This window comes from Agelaius tricolor, unplaced genomic scaffold (assembly GCF_023055355.1).
Source record: "Agelaius tricolor isolate 1412-34295 unplaced genomic scaffold, bAgeTri1.0.p SCAF_2, whole genome shotgun sequence".
Lineage (NCBI taxonomy): Eukaryota > Metazoa > Chordata > Aves > Passeriformes > Icteridae > Agelaius > Agelaius tricolor.
In genome coordinates this window covers 42,022,945-42,035,875 of record NW_027269262.1, presented here as the reverse complement: position 1 = coordinate 42,035,875, position 12,931 = coordinate 42,022,945, and the positions used below count along the sequence as shown (strand labels likewise).

The window sequence follows — 12,931 nt, the reverse complement described above, 5'->3', positions numbered from 1 at the left end:
AAGAAAAATGCTGTAGGTTAAAAAGAAGCAATTGGATCTGTTATACACCATGAAAAATCTTCAACCCACTGATTTTTGGAAAAGTGGTGATTTGGAGAAGCAGAGACTTCCTGTGTCAAGTTAACTTCAGATCCTGCATGGTCTGACTGTGTGGTTATCAGCTAAGGAGAAGGGCATTTGGCAGTGTCAGGAAGGTCTGTGCTTTGCGTCCCCCAGCCTGCACCTGGAAGCAGAGACCATTTGTTAAGGACTTGAACCTTTTGGGCAAGGCCCAGAAGGAGCATTGGCTGCCCGACTGCTACACCCACAGAGGAACTTCAGCCACTGGAATACTGAGCACTGAGTTTAGCAACTCTTGGGCCCCTGGGGGAATCCACATCCATCTTGGGGAGCCCAGGCTCCTGGCATGATACGCTGCTCCTTCCATTTCTGCACTGAAATCTCTATTCTAGCAAGGGGCACAGAACACAGCTGTTTATTTGTTCAATTGTTTTAATACAAATTATTTAAATATATTTTATATTAGTGGCATGGTGGGTTTGACTGTATGTTCTGTAAGTTTTATAACAGTGGGGTTCTTATTTCTGAAAAAATCCCAGCAAAGCTGAATATGAGAAAAAACGCTTATAGCAGTAATAAGCCTCCCACTTCAAGAACAGTCTTTTTTCCTCTTTTGAAGTACTATTGTAGGATGAACTTATTGTCAGTGTACTAGGAACAACAAAGAAAACAAAGGAAAGGAGCATGTCTGGTCCATTTTCCCCCTTTAATATTATAGAAAGCTCATAATGAATTTCAAATCAGAATCCCTGTTCAGTTAGAAAGAGAGGGGAAGGCCACTAGATGGTGGTAAAAACCCAAGCCTTTGCTATGAGATTTGTGGCAAGAGAAGTCCAGGGGGGCAAAGAAGGGGAGGAGGAGCCACAGTTTGAGTACTGAAGTCATTATTGCTTGGAGTCTATAAAAAGGCAGTTGCACAGTAAGTAATTTAAACGTGGTCAGCTTTGACTCTATGGATTTACTAATTCCTTTCCCTCTATTTTTTTTTCATCTTTTGCCACCAAGGAGTCTGCAGTCCCAGATGCCAGGGGGGCTGAAACTTCGGCTCTCTGGAGGAAACGTTGCAGACAAGGAAAAGCAGCCGAAGGAGCAGCTCTGGTAAATAGGTACAGTAAATTCTTGATTGCAAATATAAAGTGGCTTTTTGAAACTGAAAATTGTTTAGCATGATATGCTTTGAATTTGTATTTGCAACAAGTCACTGACAATCAGCTTTAAATGTTCCCTTTATTGAAAATGTGATGACTTACAGCTTTCCCTAAATATTGTCATTACCAGAAAACCATTGAATAAACTATTCTGGATTTGGAAGAGAAAACTTCTTTTACAATAGAAATCTACTCACACCAATTCTGTAACCTTAGTGTGTCCTGAAATGTATGGATTTGCCTTGGTTAGGTCTTTAATACCGTGCTTTTAAATGAGCATGTTAACACTGCACAGATAAGCTGTTTATGATATAGTTCATGCCGAATTCAATGTACAAAGGTCAGGAAAGCATTTAAACCTTTTACTGAAAATGTTAAATCCTTTATTGTGTCAATAATAGAAGCTTCTCTATATTGTATTCAAGTGAGGGGTTTCTGCTGGACGTAATGTCACATCCTCCTGCATTTCTGGGGTCTGAGAGCTGGGACTGGGAAAACTGTTTTTTGTTTGCTTTTCAGCAGAATTTCTAGGACATTCTGGGGCAGTACTCCAGGGAACCAGATAGAATAAACAAAACTATGAATGAACAGTGCAGGAATCTTTTAATCAGTTTGTGATTTTAACTTCCCAGTAAGGATAGGTAGAAAATCTCTGAGTCAAAGTTTAATTTAGAATCAGTGAAGGAATGTGGTGTGGAAGAGGTGGGACATGTACAAGCCAAATTAAATAGAAATGGCTGGTATTTATGTTGTCAACTTCTGCCTGTAATTGTCATGCTATGTTTTTTTTAGGCAGGATCTTCTGCCTTTTGGAAAATGCATTTACCACACTCCTTGGCAAGCCCTTCAGAAGGAACAGAATGTGTTAGCTCCCAGAGATGAACACATCCTCTCAATTCAATGTTTCTGAACTAAACCTGAGTGCCTTGGGTAGCAACTTTACTGTGCCTACTGCGAAGAGCAAGTCATCGCCATGTGAGCAAGTGGTCATCTCAGCTGAGGTGTTCCTAACTCTGGGCATTGTAAGCCTCCTTGAAAACATACTAGTTATATGTGCAATAGTTAAGAACAAGAACTTGCACTCACCCATGTATTTTTTTGTTTGCAGTTTAGCAGTGGCTGACATGCTGGTTAGTGTGTCTAATGCTTGGGAGACCATAACCATATACTTAATAAACAATAGACACATCATCATGGAAGATGCCTTTGTCCGTCATATAGACAATGTCTTTGATTCCATGATCTGCATATCTGTGGTGGCTTCCATGTGCAGTTTGCTGGCTATAGCAGTAGACAGATATATCACTATCTTCTATGCCCTGCGTTATCACAACATCATGACAGTGAAAAGGTCGGGGCTCATCATTGCATGCATCTGGACCTTTTGCACGGGCTGTGGCATTATCTTCATTCTTTACTATGAATCAACTTACGTGGTCATTTGTCTCATCACTATGTTTTTTACCATGTTGTTCCTCATGGTCTCACTGTACATCCATATGTTCCTCCTGGCTCGTACTCATGTGAAGAAAATCGCAGCTTTGCCTGGGTACAACTCTGTCCGTCAAAGAACCAGCATGAAAGGAGCCATCACTCTGACTATGCTTCTTGGCATCTTCATTGTTTGCTGGGCTCCATTCTTCCTTCATCTCATCCTGATGATCTCCTGCCCTCAAAACCTCTACTGTGTTTGCTTCATGTCTCACTTCAATATGTACCTCATCCTCATTATGTGCAACTCGGTGATCGACCCCTTGATCTACGCCTTTCGTAGCCAGGAAATGAGGAAGACCTTCAAAGAGATAATTTGTTGCTATAGCCTGAGAATGCTCTGTGGCTTATCAAACAAATATTAAGATAACAAAACCAAACCAGGGAAGAGACTGGAAAGGCAACATCTTCCTGCATCCTGTAATTCTGGTAAAATGCCTATGGAACATTTTCTCCATTCAGCTGTCATGATTCCCACAGCAATCAGAAACCCTTTTTAAACATGTGATTTTACATTTCTTTCCCTCCACACACCTCTCTCATGCTGGTGGTTGGAGCTACTCAGTGCATCTGTATTATCGGGATAAAGGATATTTTGAATCTCATTTACTCTACTGAAGATTAGAATTTATAAGAGGATTATAGAGGGAAAACCTTATTTTTACTTCTGCTAAATGCAATGAATGAGTTCTCCCATGTGAATGAACCCACCAGCCTCTCAATGTGTGTTTCTTTTGGTGTTATTTGTCTCTCTCTATATAAAAAAATAATAAAAATGTATCTCTCTAGATAAAAACAAGCATGACTTATTTTGATGCCCACAACTAACGTGGAAGATTTTTCCTATTTCCTTCTAAAGATATAAAATCAGAGAAGTAGTTCTAATTATGAAGCTCCATATACCTTGGTCAGCAGTTATGATCAATACACATGCACATGTCAGCAGTCTTGTATTCCAGTCATGACTGTTACTGTCATAAAATCTATATTGTGTAAGACGCCAATGCTTCCATGAGATTTTCCAGGTTGGATACAGCACTTTGTCATATATGACTATATTTGTTCAAATCATTGTGAAGCAAGATGTACCACACGTGGAATTTAAGGCTGAATATGAAGACTGAGCTGATTTTAGTTTGTCTGTTTTTTTTGGTTTTTTTTTTTTTTTTTAATTTGCCAAGGGGAGGGAAGCAAAGGGAACACACAGCCTGTAGATATTTGTATAATATTTTGTGGAGATGGAAAGATTGAGTGAGTGGCTGCCTTTCTATACACATTAGAAAACCCTTTTGGATGTGAAGAGCTGTTGTTACTGTAGATTTCATCTTTCACATTGGGAGACACAAAACAAGTTTGATAATCAAAAGGCATGGCAGGCAATGGCAAAAAAAAGGATTTAGAAACATCAGGTACATGTAGCTATAACAGAGTCCTGTCTTTTGCTCCCCAAACAAACAGTTTTCCTCTTAGTTGAGAGGATCCTAAGCTGAAACCCTCATGTCTTTTGTGTGAGTAGTCTGCATATAGTCATGCTTTCATAAACCTGCTGTTCTGCAACAGCTGTGTAAGGTGCAAACTACTGGGCTTACAAAAGAGGGAGAAATTTTGGTATTTCTTGATGAGCATGAATGGTGCATATCTTGTGCTGTGATTTAAGTTATGGAAAGATTCCAAGTTGTGTTAAACTACTGACTAGATAGCTGAATATATCTTGAAAAAATGAACTCTTCCTTCTGAAATCTGTAAGAATAATGCTTGTTATACTTGGTTTATACATGCTGTAAGACTCTTGTTTATCAGTAGACAGTTTATGATTTATTCCATATGTGTTAGATTATATTTTCAAGGTGAAATTCCTGATTGGGTTTTAGGAAATTAATTTGCCATAAGGACGGTCAAATGTGTGAACAGGTGCTCAATGGTTGTGCAAAATCCATCTTAGAGATATTTAGAACTTGACATGGCCCTGAAAAATCTGCACTAAATTGAAAGCTGACTAACTTTGAAGTTGGCCCTGCTTTGAACCACTAGGAGCAGATTACCTCTACAGGTGCCTTCCAACCCAAATTATTCAGTGATTCTATGACACAGTTTGCATATTATGATAAAATTCTATTTTCCCCCTTCTAATTTTATCTCTTGTATAAGAAAAATTGGAAAGTATTCCCCTCCACACACTTAGAGCCTACTTTATGTCTTCATTTGCTTAGGAGGTTTCTGACAGGAGAAGTAAGGTGCACCTTTAGCGCCAGAGTTATACAATTTATCTGCTTAAAATTTACTATTCCTCCAGCTCACATATATCTCCCTCTGACATCAGTGGGAATGTTATTCTCAGTGGAGATCCCTTATTATGCTGACTGGTATACTGATTATCAGTGCACTAGGGGATAGAGTCTTCCTTCAGCTATATCTGAAAATGGGATTTCAGAGAATGCTGGAGGTCAGTAGTGAGAATCTTGCCTTGTTTCAGCCCATCTCTTAATCCTATCCATAAATAGCCTCTAAATGTTGGCTCTTGCAACTATGAATATAAATGACAAAAGGAGACCATTCCACTGCATAGTGAAAGGCACCAGCTGATGTAAATAAATCATTAAAACATTACTGGATATTGCAAATAAGACAGTTTTGTACATAACTGTAAATCAACTAAGGGGAAACCAAAACTGTAATAGCTTTAGGTATTTTCTTGAATTGTATATTACTCTTTTTTGTTTTGTTTGAAGTCTGTTTGATGTTTAAATACAGACATACGAAGAAACTATTAAACTGGATTGCTGGAAACTCCCACATTTCTGGTTATTCATTGTAACGTTTCTGCTACATTATTCACAGAGGGAATATTGCATTAGAGACTTTCACGTCTTATTTAAACAGGTGCCTTCTTAAGAAATATTCTGAATGAGAGTTACAGACTCATACAGTGTATTTACATTCATACATATGTTCCCCGGGGTGTCAACACCACCTCTTCTTTATAGGCTTTAAAGGTGGGGAGCTGAAACAACTTAAAGGTAAAATGAAAGTATTTTTAAAGCAGGCTAGAGCATTTCCTGCAAAACAGGTTGTTTACACTCTAGTAATGAATATAAAATACATATATCTGGGAGACCATGACAAGCTTTAACATGTTTCTTTCTCCAGTTCAGCTGCAGAATAAAAGGAACATTTAGCATACTGTCACTTCTGTCAGAGCCTGGAAAACACAAAGTGTTGTGATAGACTGGGACGAGCCAGCATTGTGTAAGCAGGAAATTTGCTGTCACAGGACAGCCATGGAAAATTAATTGCTAGACTGTCATTGCACCATGTCCCTGCAGTTAATGACACTTCTCTTGCTTATCCAGCCAGACATTTATGGTTTAGTTTCAGTCACTGCAAAAAAAAAGCTCAAATCACACTATTTCTGCCCCAAAGTGCCAGAGCTAATTTTTATTGCCCCCTGTTGCTTTGATGACAGAACACTTCACTGCTTCTAACTCATGTGTCAAGATTTAAAAGTTCTTAATAAGTAAGTACTCTGATCTCCCTCCTGTCACAGGTGGGATCTACTTCTATAAAGTCACCTGCATTTAAAGCAGATTAGTACTAGGGGGAATATTAAAAGAAAAAATCTGAATCCTTTCTCCATGCCAAGGCCACGATAAGGTTCTAGGAAGTACTAGTTTCCCAAAGAGCCTTAGTGTCTCCTGTAATACAAAATGGTTATAATTGGATGGAGCAACAAAATTGCTTCTTTGGGGAAGAAGTTGGTCCTGGGCTTCAGGATCCTGCTCCCCAAATGGGCACAAATCTGTCACAAAAAGCTCTAATTCCTGAGTACCAGTGTCACTGAGTCTGGGCTGGGAGGGATTGTTTTCAAATCTAGAATCTACACGTCTGCACCCTTTGTGCAACCAGTGTCCAGCAGTCCACTAACATAGCGTGGAACCCTTTTGAGAGTGGGTTGCACATTCATTCCCACCTCTTAGGCTTATCCCCTCAGAAAACCTTCTCAGAATGTCTCTCTGGAGACTGGAGTTGCATTTTTTGTGGATCAAATAAGTGCAAAATAAGTGCAGAAAGTACAGGAATTTCCTGCACATGCAAACTTTAGGAAGGCAGAAAAGGTTTAAAATCTTTGGGAAAACAACTCAACCCCCTCACACAGTCTGCTCTCTGAAATATTCAAGGACTCTGTTTTACTCCAAAGTCTTGTTGTGGATCCCCCTGCCTATTTTTCAGTAACTGCTTCCTCTGTTGCTCATCAGCTTCTCGCACAGAAGACCAATTCATGGTCACCACTGCTGCATTCAGGAATTGCAGAGGACGGTCCCAGTCTTCAGTTGTGTTGGTTTTCAAGTACAGTGCCCTTCCTGTTAGGCAGGTGAGGAACATTTGGGAACATGGATGTGGAAATGGGGATCCTCACGTGGGGGGACAGAAAGTCATGCAGCCTGTGGTGGAGCTGCCTGAATAAGACTCTCTGCTAGTTTATCTCCAGGTGAGATGTTCTCCCTCCTTTTCTAATCTTAGCCTGTGTTACAACCTGAGCTGTGGGTACCTTGGATCCTCCTGCTCCTCATACAGGACAGAAGAGTCTAAAGTGTATGTGTACACTTACGTACATGTCTACACCAGTTTTTTACTCCCAATTATAAAATACAAGCACAGATGACATCAACAGATGAAATGTATGTGAGAATGTATAGTTCCTTTTCCTCCAACCTTTCTGCTTTTTGTTATTTGTTTTCAAATGTGCAGTGTGTTTTTCATGTATTTTCTCCCCCTGAGAACAAATTAGCAACAGTCAAAATCTGAAGTGGAAGAAAAAACCTCAAGTACTTTTTGCATCCTGAGGTTTTGAAAATTATAGTAGATTAGTGTGACAGAACAGAGTTCTCCTCACACCAGTTAAACCAAAGATCTAGTAAATTTGTAAAATTCTTATGGTTTAAGCATTATTCCCACAACAGTTTCTTTTTGAGCAGCTTGCCTAAAAAAGATCTAGGAATGCATGACTAGCTGTGCTGAGCAAGGAGTGAAGGGTTTTCATCAAAACAAAGGGCAGCTCTTTAGGGACATTATGTAAAGTCTGGGCTTGTGTCTAGCAATCCTCTGGAATGCCAGCAGAGATCCCAGGAAGCTGTGGTTTAGGGACTTCTTGGACAGGAGGTTATATTTACAGATTTGTGACGAATAGCTCTAAATGAGCTATTTAATCGGTCTTACACAAATTTACCTAATCACTCTTGGATCTCTTTATTTTAATCTGCAACATCTTGTTTCACAAGTTAGATATGTTGAGTGGAAAAATGATTTTTTTCCTCTTATAAAACATCTACTTGTAAGTTTTCTTCAATGCCCTGCAGTCCTTATGTTGCAAAGAAAACAAGTAATTACTGCCCATTCATTTCCCTTGTGACATTCATTATCCTACTCCCCTATACTCTTCTATAAATTTTATCTCTGCCAGCTTAGAACCCTGGCCCATTTAATCTCTACTGGTATCTTCATACCTTGTTATTATGTTATTTTCCTAGACCTATTATATTGTTTTTGGCTCAGAGGGGACCAGATAAGCAAATGATAATCCAGATCTAGATGGAAACTACATTTCCACAGTGCCAGATGCTGCTGCCTCTTTTGTTGTCTATGCAGTATGTAACAATACACTTTCATTTAGTACAACATGCTCTATAATTTGGAAAATTTCAAGATCTCTAAAATGCTCATGGGAACAAATGCTCTCTGTTCTCTAAATAAGCTTTCATTTTTGATGGCAAGGACATGCAAAACTTATGTCAAAACCGCATTGCTTAGGGATGTTTCTGGACCAAGTACATGCCTTGGCCGTGTCCTGTCTCTGTAGCAGAACTCATCTGCTGGACACAGCCTTCATTTCCCTACCTCTGATGGGATGGAAGCCTGGCCACAGAGACTGGAAGGGCTTTGTGTCGCAGCCATTCTCTGCCTGGCTGAGGATCAGGGATCTCAAATTCAGACACACACTTCTCCTGGAAGCTCATAATTTCCTTGAGAAGGGTGGTAAGCATGTAATTTGCACAGCTACCTCCAGATGGTGATTTATCACTCCCTTCCTTTAATTAGCCTGGTTTTACACCTGATTAAAGCACTATGAGAAATTGAATAATCAGCTTTGTATGCTGGCTCCAGATGATTGGCAAAGGCATCACATGAACTTTTTTGATGCTCTGTTGCATAAACGCCTTAATTAACAGTGACAAAACAAAAACCCACAACAGAATGGGATTAATTTTTCTCTTTAGTTTGCCAGTTTTTTAACAGGACACAATTGGTTTTGGCAGGCAATAAGTAAAGTTGCCCATGAATTAGCTTTTTTATTGTTATTTTTCAAGGAAATGTTGTGCCTACTTCACCTACCCTGAAAATATGACCATAGTAGTAACTATCATCCTTGTACAATACCTTTTCTTTGCTCTGAACTTCTTTCTGAAAAGCTTTGCATGGTTTTTGAGTCAGAATGCAAGTTCCTGAAATTCTACATCCCCATGGTTCATAGTGCTGGGATAGCCTTACATAGACCTTACTATTATTTCTGCTTCAGAGGTTCCTTGTGTTTTTTAAAGTCAGGGGAATCTGTCCAGGATATTCTTCCATTCAAAGAATAGTAGGAAAGATTCCTCTTCTGCCACCATCATATTTTCTGAAAAATCCTCTTTGCCCAGGATTCTTCTCCTGGGAAGCTGAGAAGCCTTGGAGAAGAATGAAAACAGTAATTATCTGATTGCTTCTCCTGTGTTTTGCTGCTTTGGAATGTGGTTGGAGATTTTTATCCAAAAGGCGGTTGTTTGATTGGTTTCATGTGAATTGTTTTCACTTAATGACCAATCACCGTCCAGCTGTGTCAGGACTCTGGAAGCAGTCACGAGTTTTTCATATCATTCTTTGTAACCGTCTGTCTGTATCCCTTCTCTATTCTTTAGTACAGTTTTAGTATAGCATTTCTTCAATATAATGTAAGTACATAGAACAATAAATTAGCCTTCTAAGAACATGGAGTCAGATTCACCAATTCCTCTTTCGTCCTGGGAACCCAAAAAATACCACACTCTGCTTTAACCTTGTTATAAATATATAGCAATATCATGATTAGTAGTGCCAACATTGACCTAAGCTCAGAGATGTTGCTTTGATTTTTTAAGATTTTCTAAACCTTCTGATGTTTACACTCTTGTAGCAAACTTTCTCACACACTTTCTGTAAATAACTTGTTTTGCATTCTTTTATAGAGGAAGAGAAATTTGATAGACTGTTGGTTTGTCCAGTGTCATTGGAGAGGCGGCACTTTCACCCTCCAATCCACTGTCACTTTTAAAAAAGTCTAAGTGTTAGAGTCAGAAAATAAACTTCCCTTTTCTTCACCTTAAGAGCAGCGGTGTGTGCGCTCGGATTATTTCACATCCTATAGTGACACAGAGATACTTCACTGAAACTAAAAGCAGCTCTTTCACAAAAGCTTTTCCTAGAGAACATAAAGAGCCCTGGCTATAAAAAGGAGATGACATTCCTGCTGTCTGCTCACATAGTGGTAGATAAGTGGTGGAGCTTGGGCAAGCAAGAATTTCAAGTCTGTGTTAAGTTCATACCTGACTCTTAACAAAAGATGAAGATAAATAGCTGTGCCCTACTGTGAGGACTAGGCTGCGTTAAAAAGCATCCTGGTACACATATTTGTGCCAAATTTAGTTTTAGAGGAGTAGAGTCAGTGAGTTGCTGGAAACTTGGCTGAAAGTCTGTGTGCAAGACCCTTACCAGGTGTGACTGAATCCCATTCCACTGAAGTGTCTTGTAGACACCTTCTCCCCACAGAGCCATATAGTAGGAATTCAGGATATGGAACCTCTCAAGCTCCTCCTCCTTCAGAAGGGAAAACAACAAGATTTTAAGCATTAGTGGAAAATCAGTGTGTCCAGGAAGAAATTTATTTCTTATGTTCCTCAGACCAAGAACCCATCTTGGTGGGTGCCCAAGATCCAGTGCTGTGGCTGGGGGTCTCTGCAAAGTCATGTCATATGGAAACTGCTTAGGTCACTTGGAAAAGGTAAGTTAAGCCTTCAGCTTCTCTTGGTCTAAAGTGCTCTGCTTGGTACTTGGTATAGTTTGGAAAGCAGTTGCTTCAATAGTCCTCCTTTGAAATGGCAAAGAAAAGAGGCGAATCACTTGAATTTCAATTCAAGTTCCAATGAGAATTCATGTCCCTGCATAAAGCACATAAAAAATGAAGAGATAGGAGGTAAATCCTGAATGAAATCCAAGTTTTTACTCTCACAGTAAAACTGCTAAATATTCAGGTTTTCACACTGAAAAGGGACATTGGTGTGGCCACCTCTGAATCTGGAGGTGGATTTTTGAAGGAAGGCCCTGTGAAGAAAAAGATGGTATTAGTTGTGTAGTCTGATGGTTTAGTGACACTCTGGAAAGCTGAATGGTCCCATTGATGAAATAAGAGGAGAAACACGTACTTTATTAATTTTGACTGAAGTAATTTTTAAGATGGTGTCTGTAGTCTGTGGGTTCTTGGTGTTCCTGCTGTCCAAAGCAGAGGTGCTCAGCTTCCAGAAAACTGGAAGGTGCAAGAATTTTAAGTATAAGTGACAGGCGAATTTACGCTTCCAGCTTCTCATGCAGCTCCTTGGTTTTTCCTGGTGCTCCAGTCAGGTGCAATTAATAACTGAAGTTAACCGTGGCATTTCAAGAAATACACTCTTATTTAGAGTGGGGAATATTGAAAATATGTCCAGCTTAATTGGATGGAAATGGAAAAGAGGAAAGCCACCCTAGAGCTACCTCCAGTGAGACAGATCTGGCATGCATACAAGCGGGGGATCAAAGGCCTCTTGCACAATGTAATGAGTAAATAGATGACAAACACAACATTATCTCTGGTGGACCTTTAGAGGGGAAGGCAGGCAATATGAGAAACACTGTGTATTTCAGATGACCTTTTGTTGAAAATGTCAGTTAGAAGACTGCACTGAATTTTTAAAGAGGGTAATAAATAACTGGGCTGAATAATGAAAGGTTTAATTCTCAGGGAAGAGCCAAAGTGAGGATGCAGGGAGGCTGGACACCTGGCACTACACATACTTTAAAACTTAGCTGAGTTAATAACAGCCAGTGTAGTGCCAGCATTTTTGGTGCTGGGTAAAAACAAAACCATCTGATGACAATGATTAGGGCTTACAATAATGAAGGAAATCTGTGGTGTATTAGCAGAGTTGATAAAGAAGGTTCCCTGTGGAGGCTGCTACCAGACCTTGTCCTAAGACCACTGCCTGCAGCAGTGCCCCTCATCTACACTCCAGCCCTGGATGGGGATGTCCATGTGGCCCTGGAAGTCATGCATTTTGGAAGAGATATACTAAGACTTCTCCATAAATAAACAGGAAGGTATTTAAAGATCTTCAATTTGATTTTTGTTGTGTTTTGTTTTGCAGTTCATTTTTCAATGATATTTTTGATCTTTCCTCTAGATCGGGTAAAACAAGTTCTGATCCGAGCTAATTAGGCAGATACTTAGAATACTGTAGCATCTCCCTTCTGAGAGTCTCGAAGTATTTTTCAAACACTAATGAATGAAGTCTCAAACAATGGCTGCAAGATTGCTTGCAGAAGCATGGCATTGTCCCGAGGGTGCAGGCATGAAGGTAAAGATGAGGTATTTTTGAAAGTAGAGCTCTAAAATACTGATTTCATACCTTTGTGGTTAAGTAACACTTCACTTTTTTCTTCTTCTACTTTCCCAGTTATGGCTGGTTGTCTGTGAATGATACCTTTGCAACATGCCTGAAATGTCCTTGCAATGTGAAAAACTCTGAAGCAGCAGCTATGATCACTGCTGTTTGAATAAACAAATACATTGCTAAAACATAGGTTAAGGACAGAGAGTAGGACACTGTGACATTCAGAAGGTGAAAGTGTCTGGAGGCTTTTTTGAACTGAGAGCATTTTGCACACAAGTAATCCCTCTTACTAATGCATCCTTAGTCCTCTGAAATGCTTGTGCTGAGTAGGATTGTCCTTTGAAACTAAGAAATTCCACTCTAGTTTCTTTATTAATTACTTTAAACAGTCACAGCTGATAGGATTTCAAGGCTTAAGGGTATCATATTCATTGCTACTGTTAGCAATTGTCTCAGCTGTTAGGTCAGGCTTTATTAGACTGCTGCTCCTTTTTCTAATAAGCCAGGCCATAGGGGAAGGAC

At 39.6% G+C, this 12,931-nt stretch overlaps 1 protein-coding gene across 3 annotated transcripts; it reads left to right on the top strand.

Annotated features, from left to right (window-relative positions):
- The first annotated feature begins 920 nt into the window (after positions 1–920).
- MC5R (melanocortin 5 receptor) lies at positions 921–5,492 on the top strand. 3 transcript variants are annotated; one of them, XM_071456605.1, is made up of 2 exons: positions 921–1,158; positions 2,001–5,492. In XM_071456605.1, the coding sequence occupies exon 2, from the start codon at positions 2,087–2,089 to the stop codon at positions 3,062–3,064; it is 978 nt and encodes a 325-aa protein (XP_071312706.1). In that variant the 5' UTR covers positions 921–1,158; positions 2,001–2,086; the 3' UTR covers positions 3,065–5,492. The 3 variants fall into 3 exon arrangements, with proteins under 3 accessions (XP_071312706.1, XP_071312699.1, XP_071312717.1); XM_071456598.1 differs by having other exon boundaries at positions 921–1,166; XM_071456616.1 differs by lacking the exon at positions 921–1,158 and having other exon boundaries at positions 2,092–2,230; positions 2,317–5,492.
- The last annotated feature ends 7,439 nt before the right edge of the window (positions 5,493–12,931 follow it).

Bases quoted from the DNA above. Each gene is read 5' to 3' on its own strand.
- MC5R (XM_071456605.1), top strand. From the start codon at position 2,087: ATGAACACATCCTCTCAATTCAATGTTTCTGAACTAAACCTGAGTGCC.